At 51.4% G+C, this 12906-nt stretch overlaps 1 protein-coding gene across 7 annotated transcripts in view; it reads left to right on the top strand.

Annotated features, from left to right (window-relative positions):
* STX3 (syntaxin 3) overlaps positions 1-12222 on the top strand; it is a 31591-nt gene extending 19369 nt beyond the window's left edge. For 2 of the 7 annotated variants that reach the window (XM_075928488.2, XM_075928490.2), the window contains exons 7-11: positions 568-641; positions 970-1104; positions 2566-2676; positions 4360-4474; positions 5993-8318. In XM_075928488.2, the coding sequence (XP_075784603.2) occupies positions 568-641; positions 970-1104; positions 2566-2676; positions 4360-4443 (404 nt within the window). In that variant the 3' untranslated portion in view covers positions 4444-4474; positions 5993-8318. Of the gene's footprint in view, positions 1-567; positions 642-969; positions 1105-2565; positions 2677-4359; positions 4475-5367; positions 5425-5992; positions 8319-10122; positions 10231-10688 lie in introns of those variants that run through there. The other 5 variants (XR_012903706.2, XR_012903705.2, XM_075928489.2 and 2 more) reach the window with 5 other exon arrangements.
* Positions 12223-12906: the final 684 nt, after the last annotated feature.

The following is a 12906-nucleotide window of genomic DNA, read 5'->3' as shown; positions in this document are numbered from 1 at the left end:
TTTTAAAATACCGTGAGCGTGAAATTTATGAAAATTGTGAATCTTAAGGATGTAAAATCCCATTGAATTGGCTAAATGTTTAAACGTAATGTTTAACCGATTAAAGGGGGAGGGCGGCTGAGCTGGAGCGTACCCTCCCTCATGCCGCAGGCCGGAGCACCCCTGCCTATCAAAGCGGCCCCTTTCCAGAGCTGCCCTTATAGGGCTGGAGCAGCACCTTACCTGCGGTGGGGGGGGCGGGGAGAGCAACTCCAGTCCCCACCAGTTAACCTTTCACTTCCCAAGTGAATTGGGCAAACCCCTAGCCATAAACCTCCCTTCCAGCGCCCCCTGCTGGGGAATGTGGGGAAGCAGTGTGAGGATTCCTCCCTAGCTTTGTGTCTGCTGAATATAGAGGATGTTTAGGATCTGGGCTTGGAAGACATTTCTCAGTTTGGAGGCCAGAAGGATTCATACAAATATACTTGTCACCAAGAGCACCCGAAGTGAATCCCTCTCCCCCCGCCCCATCCCGTGTGGGTTCTACAGGGATTTGATGTGATCGCTCTTCTTTCTCCAATGATAAAGCTGGGAAGAACACAACGGATGAGGAGCTGGAGGAGATGCTCGAGAGTGGAAACCCATCAATATTCACATCTGGGGTGAGGATGCAGTGGGAACGGGCGTCTGTGTGTAAATGGAGGGGTGCAGGGTGAGGAGACACCTTGGAACAGGATGATGATGATGATATCTTCAACAGTAGCTCTCAGCATGTATAGAATGGGAAATCTAGGGGGAGATGCTGGGATGGGGGGGGTGAGCAGTAGGAGTTTGAGGGCTGGGCAGTGAGTGCTGGGTGTCAGGGTGTGGATGATGGGCAGGAGCAGGGAGACTCCGAGCTGTGGGAATGGCAGAGTGTTGGCTTGTGGTTCCTTGGCAATATCTGGGCTTGTGTGAGGCGGTGACTGAGGCGGCCCGGCTCTGTTCCAGATCATGGATTCGCAGATCTCGAAGCAGGCGCTGAGTGAGATTGAGGGGCGGCACAAGGACATTGTGCGGCTCGAGAGCAGCATCAAGGAGCTCCATGACATGTTTGTGGACATCGCCATGCTGGTGGAAAACCAGGTAACCAAGCAGAACAACCCAGGAGGGGCCTGCTACGCAGCTGAGCAGCCCACTTGGGGTCCTCTGGAGGAATAAGACTGAGCAACTGGGGCAGGCAGGGGTAACCTAGCAACCAGGATAGGGAAAGGGTAACCGAGCAAGCAGAGGGTGGGGTTGGTAACAGGTAACTAAGCAACCAGGGAACAGGGTGACAGCATCCGAGTGAAAGGTGACAGGTCTGTAACAGTCGGTGGAGCAGGGTAATTGAGTAACCATGGGAGGAGATGGCATGGTGACCATGTAAACCGAGGGTAGGAAAGAAGGAAACGTACAGGTCGGGACAGGTGAAAACCACGTAATCAAAGCAATGCAAGGGTAGTTGAAACTGGGTGACTGAGCAACCAGCCTGAGAATTGGAATGGGTAACCAAGCAACTGAAACCTGGTGCCTCCTAGCCACCTGTTTCACCGTGGCCGTACCTCAGATGCAGGAGCTAGATCGCGTGAGTTTAGGATCTTGCTGACATGGCTGATGTCATGGAGGCCAAGAGGCCTGTCCTTTTGTCCCACTACTCAGTGCCTGGCTTTCCTACGAACTCGCAGAGCTCCTGCAGCTAAGGCCCACTCTACTGTGTCCCTGAGGGAACCCTCCCCTTGCTATCCTGATGCCCCCTAAGTAGCCCTGCATTGTGGAGTGCAGCCACCTCTCACTGCAACTTGGGCATCAGTGTCCATCTCTGAGGCCCCCTTTCTGTTTTCTACCCACAATGCAATGCCGAGGAGGCGGCGTGCGAGTCAGGGAACGGTGAGTGTGCCCCTTTCCTGTACTGAGAAGCGGTGGATTGACCCTGAGCCCAACCAGCCAATGGCGACCCCTCTGCGCTTGGGAGAAGAGTGGGGTGGAGGCGGTGGGGATGAATGCCTTGCTCACCAAGGGCAGGGCTGGGCTCTCCTGGTGGGAAGAGCACGTGCATGGTAGGAGCTGATGCTGGGGGCCTCAAGGAAGGCCTGTGTTGTGTCTTCACTCCGAGCGCCCACCGTTAGCCTTGCCCCTGAATGAGCATCCCCACTGCAAAGCCTTATCCGAATTAGTGTGTCCCTACTCTTCACGGAGCTGCATCCCTGGGCCTTTGTTCTGGGATGCTCTAGGATTCTTTCCCAGTCAATTGTGGGAGATCTCGTCTTTCCTTCATGGGCATTTTGGGAAGGGCATTGGAGGACAATCAGCACACAAGTTAGTTATTTCTCCTGCATTCTCACTCTAGCCCCCACCCCCTAGTTGAGTCAACTAGCCCAGGCTTAACAAGCCTCCAAACTCAGGTCTGCGTGTGCACGGCTGATTGGCCCAGGCCTTCCTAACCTGGGTAAAAGCCTGGGCTAACTGTGCAATGTAGACGTGCTCTGGGTGATTGAGGTGCCCCAGGTCAGTGGGCACTTTAGATGTCTGAGTTTCCTGACATCTCTTTTCCTGCTCCCCTGACAGGGCGGAGTCATAGATAACATAGAGCTGAACATGCTGCACACAGTAGACCACATAGAGAAAGCGCGCGAGGAGACCAAAAAGGCTCTGATATACAAGAACAAGACACGCAAGGTGAGTCCCCCGAATCCGAATCTGTGCCTGGGTCCTCGATGGTTCTCTCGCTTTCTTCTGCCTCCTTGCCACTTCCGCTGCGCTCTGCTGCTCGCGCCGTCTCTCTTCCTCTGAAAGGGAGCCATGATTGACCGCATAGAGACCAACATGGACCAGTCGGTGGGCTTTGTGGAGCGGGCTGTGGCTGACACCAAAAAGGCCGTGAAATACCAGAGTGAGGCCAGAAGGGTGAGAATGACCTATGACAGGCCCCTGTCTGATCTCCTCCAACCAGTGGCCCCTGTCTTGCCTTTAGATATCATCCCACCAACCAAAATCCCACCTATCGCTCCCCATCCAACCCCTACTCAAAACCCACATCTCACCCTTCTTAGATCCATCCAGTCATGACCCATTCCACCATCCAAATCTCCACCCCTTAGTGTCCCATCCAACTCGAATCCACCACAGAACCCAGAGTCGTTCTTAGATCCATCATGTCCCATCCCTCCAACCAAAGCTGCTTCCAGCCCCACTCCCTTTTTGCTATTCCACATGCTCAGGCTCCCTCCCTCGCAAAAGCTTTCCAGTCCCCTCCTCTCATCCTTCGCCTGCATCCCACCCTTCTCTGACCTCGCTGTTCTCCGTCCTTCCACCCCATCCCTGTTCTGTCCCTCCTCCCTGATGGGAAAGGCTCTCAAAGGTGGTGTGACTTCCAGGGAGAGAGTGACCTGAACACCTTTTTTGAGTGCCTGAGCCATTGCGTCTGGCTGGCAAAAGCCCAGAGCAAATCAGGGGCCCTGATGACCCCTTGATTTCTCAGTAATATTCCCTCATCCCTCGCTCTGGCTTCCTTTTGCTCTTCTTTCACAGCCTCCATTCTCTAACAGCCCCTTCGCCCTCAGTTCTCTAACAGCCTGGATGCTGAGCCCTTCCATGCACAAGGCACTACACTGCATCCCTCTGAGGCAGCTGCTTGGGGTGGTCTCCCTGCTTCACTTCACTAGCTCCGGGCTCCTCCCGGGCCTTTTCTTCTCTGTTTTATCTCGATAAATGTGGTCATGAGCCAGGCTCCATCCCCAGAGGTCCAGCATTCCTCCCCACTCCCCTGCTGTACCCACCGTTCCCTACAGTGCCCCCTATTGGCAAAAGTCAGTGCTGGAGTAACTTGAGCTCCCAGTAGAGTGCCCCCTGGTGGGAGAGATGAGGTCTGGAGTAGCTGGGAACTCTCCCCGCCTCCCCCCCCTCCCAGCTAATGCTCCTGCCCTGATCTCTACAGCACCCCCTGCTGGGAAGGGCTGGGAATGCCTCTACTCATCACTCCCAGTAGTGCCCCTAACTGAGGCTGGGATGGGAGTAGCTGTGTGTCCCCAGTGCCCTAAGGCCAGTCCCTGCAGTATTCCTTGCCGGACAAGGCTAGTTCTAGACTAAATTAAGGGGGGGGGACCAAAGTCAAGAAGCCTAGAAATGCAACAGCTCTGATTCTTTTGTCTGAAAGATTCTGGTGATGAATATTTTTAAGGTGTAGGAAAAATTGCCATTCTGCTTGACAGGGATGGCTGAAATCCGTGCTCTGCCGCTCTGAAATAGCTGTCTCTAAAAGGGAGGCATGCTGGGGGTGCCCTAGATTCTGTTCTCACTTGCTGTTGCATTACTGTTTATGGCTTCTTTTTTTTTTTTTTTTTTTTGTGTCCCCTCCTCCAGAAAACGCTAATTATCATTGTGGTAGTGGTTGTCTTGCTGGCAATAGTAGCTCTGATTATTGGACTTTCCGTAGGGCTCAAGTAAAGCTGGCCCTCAGGGTTGCTGGCTCTGAACTGTAAGTAGTGTGGGCAATGTGGCGGTCTCTTCGGGTGCTGGCTTGGGGAGGCGGGTGGCAGTCAAGCAAAGGTGGTGGAGTGACTTGAATTCATTGTGGCTTGCCTGCCCAGGAGAGCTCAAACCATACTGAGCTGGGTGTAGATTGGTGGGTGCCTTGGACATAGGGTAGGGTTCTGCTCATCATACCTGGAGACTAAGGGAGACCAACCCTGCCGTAGGCCAGGAATGAAATGTGTCCTCCCCAGTGACCATTGGATCTAGCCGAGGTGTGGTGTCCTCAACCTTGCGCGTGTTGGGTTCTGTGCTTTGGGTTCCTGATGCTGGTTTTGGGGTCTAGACTCTAGGCACTGTGCTGTGCGCTCCATGCTATCAACTTCGTGAGTTCTAGCTTCGGGTTCTGTGCTGTGAGCTCTTGGCCATGGTTGTAGGTTCTAGGCTGGGTTCCGTGCTTTGGGTTCCATACTGCGTGCTGTGCTGTACTTTGAGTTCTAGACTCTGTTCTTTGGGCTTGTGGGTATGATTTCTGTGCTCTGGGTTCTTGGCTCTGGCTTTGGATTCTGTGCTTTGCATCCGCACTTTGCATTTTTCAACCTTTTTGCCTCTGGGCACTGGGGATGTGGCAGGCGCGGTGGTTTTGGCAAGAGAGGGTAAAGAGTGTGACTTGGGAATCGGGGACCGTGAATGCTCAGGTCTCTAGAATGGAGAGAACAGCTCTATGGATGAGGCCCAAGTGCAGACAGCTGTTAGTCTGCCCCAAAGAAGGCATTTGTACTGTTCTCACAGGGCTCATGCACATCTCTCTGGGTCTCTGCAGACTCCGAGTGCAGGGCTGCTGTGCAAAAAGGGATCTGAAGAGTTAATTCTGATCTGTTCTCCATTCCCTAGTTGCAGGGGTCAGGGGGTGGATTGGAGAAGAAAAGTAGGTGGGATTTTTCCAAGCTCTGCCCTGTGAGTCATGAAAACTAGACCCCACCCCCTGTAGATTGTGCAGATAATCAAAATAGGGATGTGATGTTTCTTGGGGGGGGGGGGGGTTGAATGTGCCCTTGAGCTTGACCAAGGTGCTTGGCTCAATTTGGGATGTGGAGAGAGAAAGCGGCATTTACCACCCATCCTCGGCACCAAAAGCCCTCCCCTTTCCCAATGAGCTGCCCCCCCCCCCCCCCGTTTCAATGACCCTCCCAAGCAGGGCAGTTCACACGCTTCTCTAAGTTGCTCCAGGCTCCCTCCCCTCACTCCAGTCATGGTTGTGAGGCTTCCTGTACAAGCAGCAGAGCGAGACGCTCACCTTTTGAGTGGAAGCTGAGACTCTGGAGCACAAGGTAGCAGCAGCATATGGGTGCGTGTGCTGGCTATTTTCTGAGCTCCCCCCCAGCTAGCTTATTGCCCCCATCTGCAAGGGTAGTTTTCCCCATCTTTACCTGGGCCCAGGATCTATTAAGGGTAGAGATCCGTGTTTAATTTTACCCTTCTAGCTGCTTTTCAGTGTCAACTGATTTCTCCCCTCTTCCTTTAGTTTCTCCAGACACTCCTGATCTTCCTCCTGGGTTGGTGGTGAGCTTTTTCCCTTGTGATCCTCCTCGTGCCCCACACACCGAGTTCCTGTTCCCCCTGCCTTTCCTGGACCTGCTAATCCCGGCCTGCTCTCTGGGCTCTGCTGTGAATAATTTCCCTTTAGGGTGGAGCTCTTCCCTTCTGCCCGTTCATCAGCTAGTTGACGCATCCCTCCTGGAGGATCTGAGCTTGCTTCGCCTTCTCCAGATGGTAACTGTGTCCTGCACCACTGATGCACTTCAGAGAAGCTGCCACCAAGTCACCCCCGCCCAATGTTGCTTCCCGTTTTGGTCGGATCTCATTTCCTGGTGGGATTCCCACCACTGGTAGCAGAGACCTAAGGGAATGCCCAGGACTGTTTCCTACCTCACTGGCCTGTCTCATTCTCATCTCTTTGGGGGAGATGTTTTTTTTAACAGTTCACAATCTTCACTGGAGGAGGCCAGGGGATGTAAGAACTACCCCTCCAAATGGTACTGGCTAGGACAGGGAGCTCAGGGCTTGGGAGCTCACCTGGATCAGCTGTGTGGCATATTGGACACTAACTGAGGCTGGTCTCTGCAGCTCTTCAGGGCCTGGATGCTGAGTCTTGTGTAGCACCGGAATCGGCTCCCGAGGCATTGCATTGCCACCAGGATTAGCAAGGGACGGGGGTCAAACCAACAGACACAGACTTAGCAGCATCCTCCACCTTGCCAACCCCAGAATTAGGACTGGATCCGAAGCGGAGCAGGGCATGCAGCGCTGTCCTCGATGCTCTTAGAGGCTGGGGCTGGCATTGAAACGTGGGTCTACAGCCAAGCACCGGGATGCATTCGGCAGGACTCCCAGCAAGAGCTCAGCCAAGCATGGGCCACATTTCTTGTTCCTCCGTTCCTGACCGGACGGGTGCCTGTGTGCAGAAGGAGGGGCCTGTAAGCCCTGTCTCTGCGATCCTGGTGGAAGAACTGGGAGGAATTTAAAGCTGTTTGCTTTGAAGCGTGAACCTCTGTGACCTACTTGTTTGTTCTAAGCAGCAAAAACTGTCAGGTTGGTTCCTGCACCCAACTCTAACCCTGGGCTCTGATTTGCAGGGCTGAGGTCTCCTGGAAAACTGCAGGGTGGGTGACGTATTCTGTTAAATAGCAAGCATGAATCTGAGCACTGACCTCATCTGATCCTTGTTGAAGAGAGGGGTTCTCCTTGGGTTGTGGGACCAGCAGGTATAACTGCCCACCCCTCCTGGGGATATAATTTTAGTGTGTGTGTGTGTGTGTGTGTGTGTGTGTGTGTGTGTGTGTGTGTGTGTGTGTTCTGTATACTCAGGACTTGTTGAGTTTCCATGAATGTTTTAAATGTGCCTGGATCAGGAGTCCTTGTGTGTATTTATTCTTAGCAGCCAGTCCCTGACTGTCTGCATCTGTCACAAATCAGGGTGGCCTGTTTTTACTGGTATGATGTGGGTTTGGGTGTGACCCAGCTTGGGAGGATCACACCCAAACCCACATGACCAGCTGTCGCTGTAGGACCATCATTTGGTGGCCTCTGTGGGAAAGGAGGGGTTGAGGTCTTGGGCTTGGTTCCCAGTAGGTAGCTCTTTCCATGGCAGAAATGCCATCCTACTAATTCAGCTCTGTGCTTGGCAGTGACGGTAGAGAAGCTAAGGACTGAATCAATGGCAGTTATTTTTGTGGTGATCTTCTGAAGGCAGAATGGTGGGGGGAGTCTACTCAGTTTGCACCTGGTCTGATAAATAGAGGCCGCAAGGGTTGCACTAAATCCACTTGACACGTTCTCTCCCCCTGTTGGAGAAGGATAAGGGGATGACAGTCCTTGGTAGTCAGGAGGGGGAGATTGCTATCATGAAGTTGGCTAAACTTTCTAGCAGCATCTGGCTGGTCCAGGTGCACCCTTCCACCCCCGCCATCCTTCCTGGTGCGCTAGGGGCTGCACATCTCCTACCCACTAAGCACTCACTAGCTTGATTTCCCATTATCCTGATGTACGACTGCACTTAGCCAGTGCCCCTTGGTGCACAGACGGAGCTGGGAGAGAGCTCCCATTTGTCTGCTTCTTCTCTAGGTCTTGATGTCTGTGACTTTTCTAGGGGGTGGGTATGGAGCCTGCTGCCAGGGTAAGGTTGCTGTTGCAGCTGCAGGGTGTTCCTGAAACTCCCCAAGGTTCTAGAGATGGGGAAACGTCCTGGTCTTCCCAAGCAAAGGTATTGGCTTGTGTGCCAGGTTGCTTTTTATAACTTTGATTTATTTTTAATTTAAAAAAGTAAATAAATGAATTTGTATTTGATCACACACAGCCTCTCGCCTCTGTCGTTTTCCCTGTGTGAGCCGGCCTTGCCTGAACGCAACATCTAGCTATAGACACCTAAGCTGCTTTTGGTCTGGGGTGAGGCAGCTGTGCTCTCTCCTTGGCTCATGGTAGAGACAGAACTTGGCTAGAATGAAGGGCAGAACTTTGTTTCGAAATAATGCTAGTATCTCGAAATAACAATTCTGTGTAGACTTATGGAGGATAAAAGCTAGTTCAGTGTGACCGTCTACACAGCCATTCCGTGATTTTGAAGTAATTTGGAAATAACAGACGACTTATTCTGAAATCTGTAAACCTCATTCTACGAGGAATAACACCCATTTCGAAATGCGGCGCGTCTAGACATTCCATTGATGCTTTTTCGAAATAGAATGGCCCTAGTGAGGGGCAAAGTTGTTCCTCCCCAGTGCCTCCTGGGGCTCTAAATTGAGAGCTGCTCCCTAGTATAGACATGCTGCCTGGGACTAATTTTGAGGCGTCTCTGCAGTGTGGATGTGCTATTTCCAAATAAGCTATTTCGCAATAACTATTTCAGAATAAGCATGCGGTGTAGATGTACCTGAAGCAAGTTCAGTATCCCTACCCACATTCTACAGAAGGGGAAATTGAGGCAAGGCCAGAAGTGGTTGCCCCGGGGCTGAATTCGGAATAGATCCTAGGACACCAGTCCCAGTCTAGTGCTCTAGCCACTAAGCAACCTTCCTCCCAGTATAAAGGAGACATGATTAGCTGGATTGCCAGGCAACAGACTGTGGTTCTCTCTGGCACACCAGTAATGCAGCTTGTGCTGCTCAATGCACGGCATAGGGCCCAAGTCCAGGTGTGAAGAGGCTGCTCCATGCAAACACTAGTTCAGAATCCTCTTGGCTGGGATCTGTCATGCGGCTCAGCTGTAGTCCTGCCCCAATTAGCCATCCCATGGTGAGAGGCAAGGCTGAGTAAAGAAACAGGTGGGGAAAGGCATATGATGCCCTGCCTGACAGAGGGTGAACGATGGCACCAGGGACAGGGAGATGAGACTGGGACTTGGAGCCTCCTGCACTGAGCTGAGAACTGCTTTCACTTGACACTGACATTTAAAGAGACAGCTCCTCTTTCAGAATAGCAGAAGTGATCAGGTTTGGTGGCAGAGAGGAAGGAGTTCTGTTTATAATCTCCATGCCAGCTGGTTCCACTCCACTCACTCAAGCCAGCCTGTTGTTCCAAGTCCCCAGAAGGGCCTCTCCTCTCCGCTACACCCACCTGGATCAGAAAACTTGGTCGGGGTTTCTCCTCTGCTGCTGTGCGGTATCCAGTGCCTCTGGTAAGAAAGCGGACGTTCGGAGCACGTGTTGCCTTTTCCTTGGGGGGGTGACATTCTGCATGGCTGTACATGCAGGGCAGGCTAGTTCCTTTCTGTCTAGCTATTTGTGGGGCCCCTGTATCACATCTCAGCACAACTGGATCTTGGATTTTTGGTTTTTTTGGCATGTGAGTTGAGGGAAAGAGGAAATGAGGTCACCGAACCATAATTTCCTGTGCAGGCCACCAGCATCAAAGAGAAAACATTTCCTGTCCTCTGTGAAAGAAAAGCCTAACTCCCTCCCGCTACGGCTCCATCCTACTACTCACTGATCCCTGTCCTTTTTTTCCGGCCCATGCTATGGATCTCCTTCCTTTGCTCTGAGACACACACAAAGGACAGGTGACCCTTCCCTCTCCCCCCCCCCCCCCTTTCCATTTATAGTTGGCTGTAAGCTCACTTCATGGACTGGGTTGTTTACATTTCTTTCTCTTGCCAAACAGAAGAAGATTATGATCATGATCTGTTGTATCATCCTTGTCATCATCCTGGCTTCCACTATTGGGGGCATCTTTGCCTGAGTGCCCATCTCCGGCCCCCACCTATCACAGGTGAGCCAGGTGTCACGATGTGATGGGTCTGCAAGTAGCAGCTGAGTTTGGCTCAGTCAATATTTGTGCTTTTTGGGGTGCTTTCTCTGTGATGTGATTGTTCCGTGCCCTTATTCTGGATGGGGAAAGTGATCTACATAGTAAATCTGCTAGGTGTCTAGCTGCAGCGCTGCAGAATGCAACTGTTAAATGTTCTGGGGCATGTCTGACATGCCACAACTGATCAGCGGGTGCTATGTCAGATGGGAGCAGCAGGGGGCGCTCTGGCCCCATGAGGAGAATAGGAAGATTGAGAAGTGAGCAGGAGTGCAATTCTGAAACATCACTAGCAAGCCTAAGGGATGGTCAAAGGTCCCAGTTGGGATGGTAGGTTACTGACAGCAAAGGGGCCTGCATGTGTTGTGGATGGGACTGCAGGATCCATTTATACTTTTTTTTTTTTTTTTTTTTTTTTTCAGATGGATTTGCAGATGGCCTTTCACCGTTCTCCCACTCCTTACCCTGGTGCCACCCTTCAAATGTACTTTCCCACCTGGATTTCTCACCAGATCTACCTCCTCCTGGTTATGGGGAAGACACAGGTGTAGGCAGTGGACCCTAACTGCCAGCTATTCACCACTCAGAATGTTCTTGGCTGGAAGGGCAGAGGAATAATATAATATATGGAGAGATACCATCTCATAGAACTGGAATGGACCTTGAGAGGTCATCGAGTTCAGTCCCCTGCCCTCACAGCAGGACCAAGTATCGTCCCTTACAGATTTGCCCCAGATCCCTAAAGGGCCCCCTCAAGGATTGAACTCACAACGCTGGGTTTAGCAGGCTAATGCTCAAACCAAGGCGCTATCCCAACCCAGAATAGAACAAAGAGGATGGGTCACAAAGACTGAACCAAACAGGACACCTCATGGATGATGCTGGCTGATACTAAGAGGGATGTTCATCTTCTGGTGTAACCATTTTCAGACTTCATGTTTATTTACTGTGTTTTAAAAGTGCTTCTAAGTATCAGCCTTTTAGTTTGGCTGTTTTTAGTCCTAGTGGTTCCTGCCCACTTGTGTGAGTAGAGACTCTTGCAGAGGACATCCATTCAACGGGCTGCATTACACCCAGCACAAACTTGCTGAAGGGTGGGGAATGGCACAGTCCTGCCTGTGTTGCCCTGGGGGCTCAGTTCTCCTCAGTGGACAGGGATTCAAGACAGCATCTGCTGGCTGTAGTTCAGTGCAGCAGAAGCATGATCAAGGCCCTGAACCATCAAGCGGTCTTTCTCCTAGCTGAGCAACATCGCTGTTTTCACTCTGATCCCTGTGACACCTATTTCTCTGGCTCTTTCCTTGTTCACTCCTCCTGGTGATGGTGGGAATCAGAACTTATTTGACCTGAATGACTGATAGGCCTTCCTGTCTTCTGCCTCCCACTCACTCAGCTAGGGTCTCCTAGGCACAAAATAGTCTATTTCCTTGTTTATATGTAGGATGGCTTCCTTCACCCTACAGAAATCTCACCTGAAAATTTGGCACTTACTTTGTGCATTTAAGTGTATTTGTTTTTCCCTACTCCCTTTATACACTATATACGTATCCTCTCTGAAGGAGGGAGGAATGACTTGGATGCTGTAAATCTGTAAATACCCAGCTGCTTCTATGGCTCTTATGCTTTTTTCATCTGGGCAGACAAAAATTGCTTTTACTCTTACTCCCTTGCATTTAGTGTACATGAGCTACTGGCTAGTGAGAAGTTCTTCAGAAAGAGGGATTCCTTCATGAAATATTATAACCTCTCCTTTTACAGAGAAGGTAAATGAGATGTGTTGCCATGGAGGGGAACACAGGAGTGGAGCAGAGGACTCTGTCTCAGTGCTTAAGGAGAACCCCCTTGTGCCCAGAACTTGTATCTAACTTATCTGTATAGTTACTGTTCAAAAGACACAATCTGCACTAAAGTTGCCTCCTAAATAAAGAGGTCAGTGCAGTGACCATTGTACTGTGACCACTGTATTCAATATGTAGCAGGCTGCTGGTGGCATTTGGGAGGATGTCATCTTGGGTGGGGTGAGGTCCCTTAACTTCAACAATACAGTTTCTAGCAGACCTACCCTTACTGTGAGACTAGTACTGGGGCAATTGATCCCCAGAGGCTGATTTTAGCAAGTCTGGTAACCACCTGCTAACTTAATCAGAGTGCTTTCTCAGCCACCAGTACTCCACCAGAACAAGCATAAGGGGAGGTGATAGGTCAAGCTACAGCACAGGAAGGGACAGGAAAAACTAAGGTACATTGTCTCCAGCTATGTTATTCACATAGGTGGAGTTGCATACCTTAAGTTCACATGGTCCCATGGGATGGGCCTGCCCTTGGGGGGAGGGGTGTCTAATCTCTCTGACTTAATCAGAACACCACCACAGGCTCTAACCCAAGGGTCTCTGACCTTTTTGAGCATGAGATCAGTTCTTGAATGTAAGTGCAATCCAAGATCTACCTCATATAAATACCCCTGCCCCTTCTCCGAGGCCCTGCCCCATCTCACTCCATCCTCCCTCTCTTACCCATCATCAGGCTGGGGCAGAAGGTTGGAGGGAAGGCTCTGGTCTTGGATTGAGGGACCTGGAATGACAAAGGGTCTGAGCTGCTGTTAGGGCAGGCAGGCAGTTGGGATTGGGGGGAGGAAAGGGA

Source organism: Pelodiscus sinensis, chromosome 5 (assembly GCF_052426305.1).
Source record: "Pelodiscus sinensis isolate ZL-2025 chromosome 5, ASM5242630v1, whole genome shotgun sequence".
NCBI lineage: Eukaryota > Metazoa > Chordata > Testudines > Trionychidae > Pelodiscus > Pelodiscus sinensis.
This window is presented reverse-complemented; position numbering and strand designations above follow the sequence as displayed.